Genomic DNA, 13,251 nt, shown 5'->3' on the forward strand with positions numbered 1-13,251 from the left:
TGTCCAAATTACCCTGCAGCCTCTTAGCAAACTCCTCACAGTTCACACTGCCCCCAGCTTAGTGTCATCTGCAAACTTGGAGATATTACATTCAATTCCTTTGTCTAAATCATTAATGTATATTGTAAATAGTTGGAATCCCAGCACTGAACCTTGCAGTACCCCACTAGGCACTGCCTGTCATTCTGAAAAGGACCAGTTTATTCCTACTCTTTGCTTCCTGTCTGCCAACCAGTTCTCTATCCACGTCAGTACATTACCCAAAGTACCATGTGCTTTAATTTTGCACACTAATCTCTTGTGTGGGACCTTGTCAAAAGCCTTTTGAAAGTCCAAATACACCAAATCCACTGGTTCTCCCTTGTCCACTCTACTGGTTACATCCTCAAAAAATTCTAGAAGATTTGTCAAGCATGATTTCCCTTTCATAAATCCATGCTGACTTGGACCGATCCTATCACTGCTTTCCAAATGCGCTGCTATTACATCTTTAATAATTGATTCCAACATTTTCCCCACGCCTGATGTCAGGCTAACTGGTCTATAATTCCCTGTTTTCTCTCTCCCTCCTTTTTTAAAAAGTGGGGTTACTTTAGCTACCCTCCAGAGTCTATAGAATGTTGGAAAATGACCACCAATGCATCCACTATTTCTAGGGACACTTCCTTAAGTACTCTGGGATGCAGACTATCAGGCCCTGGGGATTTATCGGCCTTCAATCCCATCAATTTCCCTAACACAATTTCCTGACTAATAAGGATTTCCTTCAGTTCCTCCTTCTTGCTAGACCCTCGGTCCCCTTGTATTTCCAGAAGGTTACTTGTGTCTTCCTTAGTGAAGACAGAAGCAAAGTATTTGTTCAATTGGTCTGCCATTTCTTTGTTCCCCATTATAAATTCACCCGATTCTGACTACAAGGGACCTACATTTGTCTTCACTAATCTTTTTCTCTTCACATATCTATAGAAGCTTTTGCAATCAGTTTTTATGTTCTCATACTCTATTTTCCCCCTCCTAATTAAACCCTTTGACTTCCTCTGCTGAATTCTAAATTTACCCCAGTCCTCAGGTTTGCTGCTTTTTCTGGCCAATTTATATGCCTCTTCCTTGGTTTTAACACTATCTCTAATTTCCCTTGTTAGCCACGATTGAGCCACCTTCCCCGTTTTATTTTTATGCCAGACAGGGATGTACAATCGTTGAAGTTCATGCATGTGATCTTTAAATGTCTGCCATTGCCTATCCACCGTCAACCCTTTAAGTATCATTCGCCAGTCTATTCTAGCCAATTCACATCTCATACCATCAAAGTTATCTTTCCTTAAGTTCAGGACCCTCGTCTCTGAATTAACTGTGTCATTCTTCATCTTATTGAAGAATTCTACCATATTATGGTCACCCTTCCCCAAGGGGTCTCGCACAACAAGACTGCTAATTAATCTTCTCTCATTACACAAGACCCAGTCTAGCATGACCAGCACTCTAGTTGGTTGCTCGACATATTGGTCTAGAAAACCATCCTTATACACTCCAGGAAATCCTCCTCCACTGTATTGCTCCCAGTTTGGTTAGCCCAATCTATGTGTAGATTAAAGTCACCCATGATAACTGCTGTACCTTTAATGCACGCATCCCTAATTTCCTGTTTGATGACATCCTTAACCTCACTACTACTGTTTGGTGGTCTACACACAACTCCCACGAGCGTTTTCTGCCCTTTGGTGTTCCGCAGCTCTACCCATACAGATTCCACATCATCCAAGCTAATGTCCTTCCTTTGCAATAATCTTCTCTTTAACCAGCAATGATACCCCACCTCCTTTCTGCCTATTCTTTCTGGATGTTGAGTTCCCAGCCTTGGTCACCCTGGGGCCATGTCTACGTAATCCCAATTACATCATATCCGTTAACAGCTATCTGTGCAGTTAATTCTTCCAACTTATTACGAATGCTCCTCGCATTGAGACACAGAGCCTTCAGGCTTGTTTCTTTAACAATGTTTGTCCTTTTAGAATTATGTTGTACTGTGGCCCTTTTTGATTTTTGCCTTTGATTTTTCTGCCCTCCACTTTTCCTTATCTGCTTTCTACCTTTTGCTTCTGCCCCCATTTTACTTCCCTCTGTCTCCCTACATAGATTCCCATCCCCCTGCCATATTAGTTTAAACCCTCCCCAACAGCACTAGCAAACACTCCCCCTAGGACATTGATTCCGGTCCTGCCCAGGTGCAGACAGTCCGATTTGTACTGGTCCCACCTCCCCCGGAACGGGTTCCAATGTCCCAGGAATTTGAATCCCTCCCTCCTGCACCATTCTTTAAGCCACGTATTCATCTTAACTATCTTTCTATTTCTACTCTGACTAGCATGTGGCACTGGTAGCAATCCTGAGATTACTACCTTTGAGGTCCTACTTTTTAACTTAACTCCTAGCTCCCTAAATTCAGCTTGTAAGACCTCATCCCACTTTTTACCTATATCGTTGGTACCTATATGCACCATGACAATTGGCTGTTCGCCCTCCCCCTCCAGAATGCGTTGCAGCCACTCTGAGACATCCTTGACCCTGGCACCAAGGAGGCAACATACCATTCTGGAGTCTCAATTAACGCTTATCTATTCCCCTTACAATAGAATCCCCTATCACTATAGCTCTCCCACTCGTTTTCCTGCCCTCCTGTGCAGCAGAGCCACCCATGGTGCCATGAACTTGGCTGCTGCTGCCTTCCCCTGTTGAGCCATCTTCCCCAACAATATCCAAAGTGGTATATCTGTTTTGGAGGATTTGTTCCTAAAAGGCTGCGCTTGGTAACGCCAGCCCACGCTGTGTTATTAGTGCACAGAATCCTGTAGTTACTGGAATCCAGCCTTTAATGTGAACATAGGAGCGCAAGCATAGGAACAAGAAATTAATACCCCATTCACTCTCCTTGCCCCAACACAAATCTATTTTCTGGATCTCTTTTCCTGTTAAACTATTTTTTCATTCTTTTTCCTTCTCTCTTCCTCTGAAACCACTGACTCATGCTGGGGTACAGTGTCACAGGCATTGCATGCCCTCTCATACATTGCTAATGTAGCTATTCCTTATGTACTAACCCCTGTTGGCAGGTTGCATGATTATGGAAGATTTCATGGCTGAGCCAATCCTATGCCCATCCCATGTTTGTCCTCATGAATACGGTACTATGATGTCGTGGTTATGTTACTGGACTAGTAATCCAGAGGCCTGTTTTGGGGAAATTAGATCTGCACCCCATGCGGCAGAAATCTTTTTTTTTTATGATCATAAGTGCAAGGCGCCTATTTCTTATGTTCTTACATTCTTATGTCAGTAATCGGTTAGTGATGGCCGAATGTGCTTCCTTTCTGGGAGCAAAGGTCATGGATTATGCTTCCTGTCTGGGAGCAAAGGTCAATGAGGGGTTGGGTAAGGAAAGAAAAAGCAATTCATGATTTCTACACCAAATCTCATGCTTTTTAAGATTTTGTCTCATGATTTATGAGATGGTGCGGTTGGCATTACTGGAATTGACCTGTTTCTAGTGTCTAAGGAGTTACAAAAGTTGACTTGTCAGCTTTTTGCTTGACTGATCCTCTAAGAATATTTTTAAAATGCTAAATTACAAGTAGCTGCTCTGTCAGCATCTGAGAAGAGAAAGGGCACATTAACATTTTAGGTGCAACTCTTTGTTAAAGCTTCATTCTATCAAACATCAACCTATCTTTTCTCAGATCAGTTGTTCAAAGGCCTGCTGGGTATTTTCAAAATGTTCATCTTTTTATTTCAAACTTCCAGCATTTACTGTTCTTCTTTTTATCTCTAATGTTAAATATCAACACCCCAGAATCACTGAATTATTTGTAAGGTGCAAACAATACACCTTAGTAACAGGCGTAACCTTTTATACAGCCAATAAGTTATACTGGTGACAAAAGTCCTGAGCCCTTTGTTAACTCCAGTGGGAGTGTGTCAGGGAAGGCTAGAAATTAGATCAGGAGTTGCATACAATGGAAGTTCAAGGGGCCGAAATTTATCGCCTGAAACAAGTGGCACCTTAAGTGCTTGGTCCGCCCCAATGCATGGGGCAGGCAATCCGGAGAAATTCAACTTTTTGGATGATGTTTTCGGTCAGAGCGGTGTTGGTGTAGGGAGAGAGGCAGATGTGCGGTCGTGTCGGAATAGCCGCCACTAGCGGGGCAGAAGTGGGGGCGGGTCAGAGTTGCCAACGCTCGAAGTCCTCAGTGCCGTGCTGATGATGTCATCGCGCAGGCGCATCACAACATCCCTCCCCTTCCGTTAAAGGGGAGGGCTGCTGTGAACTCTGCAGCCACTTCAGTGGCAAACACTGGGCCACCAGGGAGGGTTTCGGCCGGGCCAGTAGCCTGCCAGCCCGGTCGAACCCGCGGGTATAACTGTCGGCCCGACCTGGCAGTCGACCAACAATAAAAAAACATGGAGTCGCCGGCAGTACCATCTCCCCTTTAAGGGCGGCCGGGCCACCCAGCCACGGAAATGGTACCGACAGCAAAAGCTGTCAGTGGCACTGACCGCCAGTGGCGGCGCTCCCGCGGGGAAATTTTCAAAAGGGGCAATTTCCCGCAGGGCAATTTCAGGAAGGGGTCACCGTCGGTCGGTAAGGGGTCAGCACATGCACACTATGGCAGGAAAGCCGGTGGAGCGGTCCCCTACACTGCTCCAAAACCGAGGAAGGGCAATTGCTAAAATGGTGGCCCCTCCATGGAGACTCGGCAGCCAGTCCACACTGACCCGTGGCCGCCAATTTCGGCCCCCAAGTCTCTGACATCACCGGGACCTGCTGAATCAGCAGCGGCTGTACGCCTGGTGAGGTCAATCGTACAAGGCTGATGAACGGTGGAATAAGCCATACTTAGAGGTCCAGGCAGAGAATTGTGGCCTGGACCTCCAAAGATTTCAGGCAAGTGGAACTTTTTTTAATATCTTTGCTTTGGCAGATTCAATAGTGGAGGTTCCAGGCGAGCAATCCCAATAGATTTTCAGCTCCACTGTCTTTTTCAGGAGCAAATACATTGTAGCTAAACACTAGAGAGCACATTAACAACGTTTACAAGATGATTCTGTAATCATTTTACCTAGCGGGAGACTGAAGAAAATAGATAAAATATCTTAAAATTTCATGTTATAGAAAATAACTACCCCCAATGAAAGCATTACTATTTTGCTCACCACTCCTCCGAAGTATTTCCCCACATAGAAGTCATTGAGGCTATGAAGTTCCAAGTAGGCAGCTCCAATTTCTTTTGACAGTTCAATTCCCTCGTAGAAAGGAACACAGCTCCCTTTATCTGATGTACACAGCGGGCAAGAGCAAGGTGGCCCATCTTCTGTTGAAAATGTGAAAATTTCATGTAAAAATCTACCTCAAAATACTTTACATACAGCTCATAAATTAGATGTATTATTTGCAAAGTCAAGAGTAATGGTAGATTGATTAGATTTTATAAAGTTTGGATTTTTGAATCAATGGAATCTTTATTATTTGACATGAGAGGTTCGCCCCTCACCTCTAGTAGATAATGGAAATTGAAAGAAATACTTGTCTGTCAAAGCATTTTACTACAATGAATTATTTATTTAAATGCAGGGCCAAACATCAGCCTGTTTCCACACAGCAGAATCTGCAAACAGCAATGAGGTGAACTAATTAATCTCTTTTTGTTGACATTGGTTGAGGAGAAATATTAGCCAAGACATGCAGGGGAACCCCTGCTCTTCTTTGAACAAAAATATGGGATCTTTCCCAGCAACTGGTACATAATTGAGACTCCCCAAATCTTGGTCTTGTATGTATGGTACAATGTATGGCACAATGTATGGCATTAGCTGGGCAGAGCAATGAAGACAAATGCAATAGAAATAAGTTCAATTTAATCGTACTCGAGCTGTGAAATCAATTTACATCAGACAGAAGGATGTTGCTACTAGTGGACGTTGCAGTGAGACAATGCCCAAGGCTTTGACCAATGAAAATTTTGGTGAAAGAATGCAGATAATGCAAGTCACAGTATATTCTCGGAATTTAAAGTCTGAGTATTGACTTGAGGGTTGTCATGGTAAAAATCCTTGTTTTAAAAAAGTCTTATTTAAGACCATACAATGCCAAGATGCACTGCAGTTAATTATATTGCATTCAATTGATGATATCACCCTTGGATGCCACGGGGGTAACTGCCAGCAACATTGTTTAAAGTTTGACACAACTTACCAAATTTTCAAGGAAAGTATGCAAACCGACAAATTGCTTTATTCAATATAATAGGGCCACTTTTCCCAACCTCAGCAGTCCAGGGAATGCTCAGTTCCCCCGATGAAAGAGACAGGAAAAAGGAATGGAGCGTATCTGTCCTCCATGCTTGTCAAGTGCTCTAGCACAGGGTGCCTGGTAAAGATGGTGCTGTGGCCCCCCTCCAAACTCTTACTGATTGGAGCATCTGCAGGTGTCTCGGGGCAGGCTGAAGAATAAAAGGTAGAACATCTATTTCATTTTAAGGTTCCCTCCAAAAGCTCAAATTAAAATCTCCATCGGTGGACAAAAGGTCCCAATCACTGAGGCCGGAGAGGCAGTTGAACACTAAGATGCTTCTGTGTTTGCAGTCTCTGTTACAAGCACAAGGCCTTTCCAGGAGGTGGGATTGTATCAGATCTGTACCATTTAATTGACCAGAACTGGACCAATACAGTGAACTGGAGTGTCTGCTCAGTTGTACTGGTTTTATCGGCTTAATTTGCCAGAAATTGGTATAACTGGCACAAGAGATTGCATAATTTTAAGCGCAAATTACATTCAACACAACTAGAGTTTCGTGATCTTCTGAACAAGTTTTTAAAAAATCACGCTAGAAGCAGGCCTGCCCACAAAACTGGTCATGCCCCAGGATGAATTAATCATCATTGCGAATTTCCGCTAATTGTGCTCATTTGCAGGCCTTTGAGGAGATTATAAAAATTAAGCTGGTTCTATTGGGTGCAAGGACACTAATAGGAACATTTTAAAAGGTTTTGAATATCCGTTTTTTTTAATTTACTAAGAAACTGACTACTGTAATCCATTATAACTCAGAAATGTTGCTGTATATTTTTTAAAAGTCAGTTTCAGTCATTTAAAATCGGATTATCACTGCTGGTGGATTGACATTATGATCAAAAATGGTAATTTAATGATAACATAAGAAATAAGAGCAGGAGTAGGCCATTTGGTCCCTCGAGCCTGCTCTGCCATTCAATGTCATGGCTGATCTGATCATGGAATTGTCATGTATGTATGCTTGGGTTTACTTGCCACCAGGTGGTGCCACTGTCGGAGGTCATTGGGCTGTGCGCATGTGTGTGCGGCCCAGGTATAAAAGGCCAGCCATTTTGTAATGAATTCACTTTGGGCCCTAATAAAGTAGAGCCAGGTTTGTACCTGTTCGGAGTTTACTGTATTCAGTCTATTGAGTTATTGCATACACAACATTTGGCGATGAGGTAACAAGAACCTTCGCATGTAAAAATGAGCACAATTGGAATTCTGGAGCGATTCGTGGAGGGAGAAGATTGGGCAGACTTTTTAGCCCGCTTACTAGAGTACTTCGTGGCCAACAAAATGGAGAAAGAGGCAAACGCAGTTCGGTGTCGGACGGTTTGCGGTCCGAAAATCTATGGATTCTTAAAGAATCTCCTCTCGCCCTTAAGTCCAACAGGCAAGGCCTATGAAACATTGTGTGCTCTGGTACGTGACCATCTCAAACCAGATGAAGGTATCATCATCTCAAGATATCGATTCTATACGCACGTTCGCTCTGAGGGCCAGCATGTATCGGAATTCATTGCCGACCTAAGACGTCTAACTGGACCGTGTAAGTTTGAAACTGCGTTGGCAGACATGCTGCGGGACTTCTTTGTAATTGGCAACAACCACGAGGTGATCCTGCGTAAGCTACTGGCAGCAGAGACGCTGGATTTGAGCAAAGCCATCACGATTGCCCAATCATGCATGGCGACGGACAAAAATTTAAAGCAGATATCATTGAAAAATCGGAACTCGGCAAGTACTGTAAACAAGATAGTATCATTGCTTGGCAGAGCTGCATATGGCAGGGCCATCCCGACTGCATACGCGAAACCTGTGGCTGCTCAAAGTCCGCTAACGGGAATGAATCCGATATCACCATGTCAGCGTTGTGGGGGAAATCATCAGGATCATCAGTGTCGGTTTAAACAGTATATTTGTAAAGGCTGTTCGAGAGTGGGGCATCTCCAGTGCATGTGTCTGCAACTGAGCAAGTGTGCTGCAACACACCACGTGGAGGATGATGACCAGTCTAGCGGGATCCGGATATGCAATCCGAGATACCATAGGAGGAAGTGTATGGGCTGTATTCGTTCCTAACAAAGAGCCAACCGATACTGATTAATGTAAAACTTAATGGTGTGCCGGTATCGATGGAATTGGACACGGGTGCGAGTCAATCAATAATGAGCCAGAGGACATTCGACAGGCTGTGGGATACTAAGGTTGTGAGGCCTAAGCTGAGTCCAGTCAATGCCAAGTTGCGTACGTATACTAAAGAACTCATAATGGTGATTGGCAGTGCAGTAGTCAAGGTGTCATATGCTGGTGCGGTTCACGATTTACCGTTATGGATTGTTCTAGGCAATGGTCCAACGCTGTTCAGCAGGAACTGGATAGAAAAAATGCAATGGAACTGGAACAAGATCAAAGCGTTTTCATCGGAGGAGGATACTCCATGTGCTCAAGTGCTGAGCAAGTTCCCCTTGCTGTTTGAACCAGGCATCAGCAATTTCACGGGAGCCAAGGTGCAGATCCACATGGACTCGGATGCAAGACCCGTCCATCATAAAGCTCGGGCAGTTCCGTACATGATGAGGGAGAAGGTTGAAATCGAACTGGACAGACTCCAGCGTGAAGGGATCATATCACCGATCGAATTTAATGAATGGGGCAGCCCCATTGTTCCCGTGTTGAAAAGTGATGGCACGGTCTGGATTTGTGGAGACTACAAGGTTACGATCAACCAAGTTTCAAAACAGGATCAATACCCGTTATCGAAGGCTGATGACCTGTTTGCAATGTTAGCCGGGGGGAAGTCGTTCACAAAACTGGATCTGACGTCGGCTGACATGACACAGGAGCTAGTCGACATGTCGAAGAAACTTACGTGCATCAACACTCATAAAGGACTGTTTATCTACAACAGGTGCCCTTTTGGAATTTGCTCGGCTGCAGCCATATTTCAGAGGAACATGGAGAGTCTACTGAAGTCCGTCCCCAGAACCGTCGTGTTCCTAGATGACATCCTGATCACAGGTCGTGACTCCGCCAAACATCTGAACAACCTGGAAGAGGTTCTACATCATCTGGACAAAGTGGGACTCAGACTCAAATGCTCGAAGTGTGTCTTCATGGCACCAGAAGTCGAATTCCTGGGGAGGAAATTTGCTGCTGACGGTATCAGGCCTACGGACTCGAAAACCAAGGCCATCAAAAATGCACCCAAGCCTCAGAATGTGACGGAGCTGCGTTCGTTCCTGGGTCTACTCAACTACTTCGGTAATTTCTTACCTAGATTGAGCACCTTATTAGAGCCACTGCACATGCTGCTAAGAAAAGGCGACAACTGGGTTTGGGGTGCGTCTCAAGATAGAGCTTTTGAGAAAGCTAATAATCTGCTTTTCTCTAACAAGCTGCTGGTACATTATGATCCATGTAAGCATTTAGTATTGGCCTGTGATACTTCGTCATATGGAGTTGGTTGCGTGCTCCATCAAGCTAATGAGTCGAGCAAATTACAACCTGTTGCATATGCTTCAAAAAGTTTGTCAAAGGCGGAAAGAGCCTACAGCATGGTCAAGAAAGAAGCACTAGCCTGTGCTTATGGGGTTAAAAAGATACATCAGTATCTGTTTGGTCTTCAGTTTGAACTAGAAACAGATCATAAGCCACTCATTTCATTGTTTTCGGAAAACAAAGGTATTAATACCAATGCATCGTCCCGCATCCAGAGGTGGGCGCTGACATTATCTGCCTATGATTATGTCATTTGCCATAGACCTGGCACTGAGAATTGTGCTGATGCATTGAGCCATCTGCTGTTGCCCACACCGGAGGTGGAAATGCCACAACCTGCAGACCTACTGTTAGTCATGGATGCTTTTGAAAGTGAAGGAACCCCTGTCACGGCCCAACAAGTTAAGACCTGGATTAGCCAGGACCCGATATTATCGATTGTGAAACGTTGTGTCCTTAGTGGTGATTGGTCTGTCATACCCAAGCAAATGTGTGAGGAGACCAAACCTTACATCCATCTTAAAGACGAACTATCCATTCAATCAGATTGTATACTGTGGGGTAATCATGTTGTTATTCCCAAGAAAGGCAGAGAGAAATTTGTGCATGATCTACATAGCAAGCATCCCGGTATTGTCATGATGAAAGCCATTGCCAGGTCTCATGTATGGTGACCTGGAATTGTCTCTGATCTGGAATCATGTGTGCATCAGTGCAACACTTGCATGCAGCTTAGTAAAGCACCAGCAGAATCGCCGCTGAGTCTGTGGTCGTGGCCGTCTAAACCATGGTCCAGGAACCACATCGACTTTGCAGGTCTCTTCCTGGGAAAGATGTTCTTAGTTGTGGTGGATGCTTATTCCAAGTGGATAGAGTGTACAATCATGTCATCCAGCACATCCACAGCTACCATTGAGAGCCTTCGTGTCATGTTTGCTATGCATGGTCTGCCTGACATCGTTGTAAGCAACAACGGATCTTGCTTCACCAGTATGGAGTTTCAAGAGTTCATGAAACTCAATGGTGTCAAACATGTGAGGTCAGCACCATTCAAACCCGCATCCAATGGACAAGCAGAGCGTGCGGTCCAAACCATCAAGCAGAGTATGAAACGTGTAACTCAAGGTTCACTGCAAACTCGCTTGTCACGCATATTGCTTAGTGACAGGACAAGACCCCATAGACTTACCGGGGTCTCCCCTGCTAAACTATTGATGAAGAGAGGACTCAAGACCAGGCACTCTCTTGTCCACCCTGACTTGAATAATCGTGTCAAATGCAGATGTCGAAGTCAGCAAGGGTATCATGATCACGCTAATTTGTCACGCGACATTTCTATCAATGATCCTGTGGATGTACTGAATTATGGTCAAGGTCCCAAATGGATCACCAGTACTGTTATGGCCAAGGAGGGTAACAGAGTGTTTATTGTCAAGCTCAAGAATGGGCAGACATGCAGGAAACATGTTGATCAGATAAAGCTGTGGCACACGGATGAACCGGAACAGTCTGAGGAAGACACAATCAGTGACCAACCAACCTACACTCAGTTATCAGAGGACTCTGCTGTCATCAATGAATCTGGACTTTCAATCACTGACATGGTCAATGAATCTGGACTTTCAATCCCTGACATGGTCATTGCACTCCCATCAGATCGGCTCCCTAGCCCCCAGTCATAACAGACTCAGAATGCTCGCCCAAGGCTGGAGTTGAACTGAGACGTTCAACTCGGGAGCGGAAAGCCCCGGACTGTCTCAATTTGTAAAAAGACCGTTACTAATATCATAAAGAGGGATATTGTCATGTATGTATGCTTGGGTTTACTAGCCACCAGGTGGCGCCACTGCCGAAGGTCATTGGGCTGTGCGCACGTGTGTGCGGCCCAGGTATAAAAGGCCAGCCATCTTGTAATGTAATCACTTTGGACCCTAATAAAGTACAGCCAGGTTTGTACCTGTTCTGAGTTTACAGTATTTAGTCTATTGAGTTATTGCATACACAACAGGACTCCGCTCCACTTCCCTGCCCGCTCCCCATAACCATTATCGCTCAAAAGTCTGTCTATCTCCGCCTTAAATATATTCAATGACCCAGCCTCCACAGCTCTCTGGGGCAGAGAATTCCATAGATTTACAACCCTCTGAGAGAAGAAATTTCTCCTTATCTCAGTTTTAAATGGGCGGCCCCTTATTCTAAGACTATGTCCCCTAGTTTTAGTTTCCGCTATGTGGAAATATTATCTCTGCCTCTAATATGTCCTTACTATACAGTATAAATGCACACAAGGCCCATACTTGATAAAAGATCGCTCTGTGACCAGTTACCTTTATTACCAAGATCTCAAGAGGCAGACGGTGGGTGAAGCTTCCCCTTTTATACCGGAAAGTCCAAGTTAGGAGTGTCTCCCACAAGTTCACCCCCTGTGGTCATCATTCTCAAGGTGTCCAACTTAGGTCAGCTTATACATGGGTTACAATGACAGTTGAATACATGACATCACCTCCCCCCAAAGTCTTATTGGGATCACAGGTTGAGTCTCTCTGGTGGTTTATGCTCTCTTGTAGAGCGCCTGACTTGGGGCTCCGGTTGTTGGGCGCTGGCCTGAGTGTCTGCTGTTTGCGGTGCCTCAGGCCTGTCCGGACTGCCCACAGTGACTGGGCTCTCCTCCCTTTGGTTCCTGTGTTCGGTCACCTGTGGAGGAGTGAACTCTATATTGTGTTCTTCCTCTGCTTCTTCTATGGGGTTGCTGAACCTCCTTTTAGTTTGATCCATGTGTTTGCGGCAGATTTGTCCGTTGGTAAGTTTAACTACCAAAACCCTATTCCCCTCTTTGGCAATCACAGTGCCTGCAAGCCATTTGGGCCCTGCAGCGTAATTAAGGACAAAAACAGGGTCATTGACATCAATACATCGTGCCCTCGCATTCCTGTCATGGTAGTCACATTGTGACTGACGCCTGCTCTCAACAATTTCTTTCATAGTAGGGTGTATAAGGGATAACCTGGTTTTGAGCGTCCTTTTCATTAGCAGCTCTGCGGGTGGAACCCCTGTGAGCGAGTGTGGTCGGGATCTATTGGCCAACAGGAGGCGTGATAAGCGGGTTTGTAGGGAACCCCCTTGGATTCTGAGCATCCCCTGTTTGATTATCTACACTGCTCGTTCCGCCTGGCCGTTTGAGGCCGGCTTGAACGGTGCCGTTCTGACATGGTTGATTCCATTGCCTGCCATGAAGTCCTGGAATTCAGTGCTTGTGAAGCATGGGCCATTGTCACTGACCAAGACATCCGGTAGACCGTGGGCGGCGAACATTGCCCGTAGACTTTCTACCATGGCAGAGGATGTGCTTGAATTTAAATGGCACACTCAATCCATTTGGAATAGGAGTCTATTACAACCAAAAACATTTTTCCCATGAA

At 44.9% G+C, this 13,251-nt stretch overlaps 1 protein-coding gene across 4 annotated transcripts in view; it reads right to left on the reverse strand.

The window, feature by feature from the left end:
- Window positions 1–13,251, reverse strand: part of rhobtb3 (Rho related BTB domain containing 3) — a 205,433-nt gene that overhangs the window by 92,748 nt on the left and 99,434 nt on the right. For 2 of the 4 annotated variants that reach the window (XM_070884793.1, XM_070884785.1), the window contains exon 4: window positions 5,209–5,363. In XM_070884793.1, the coding sequence (XP_070740894.1) occupies window positions 5,209–5,363 (155 nt within the window). Of the gene's footprint in view, window positions 1–5,208; window positions 5,367–13,251 lie in introns of all 4 variants that reach the window. The other 2 variants (XM_070884803.1, XM_070884776.1) reach the window with 1 other exon arrangement.

Source organism: Pristiophorus japonicus, chromosome 1 (assembly GCF_044704955.1).
Source record: "Pristiophorus japonicus isolate sPriJap1 chromosome 1, sPriJap1.hap1, whole genome shotgun sequence".
NCBI lineage: Eukaryota > Metazoa > Chordata > Chondrichthyes > Pristiophoridae > Pristiophorus > Pristiophorus japonicus.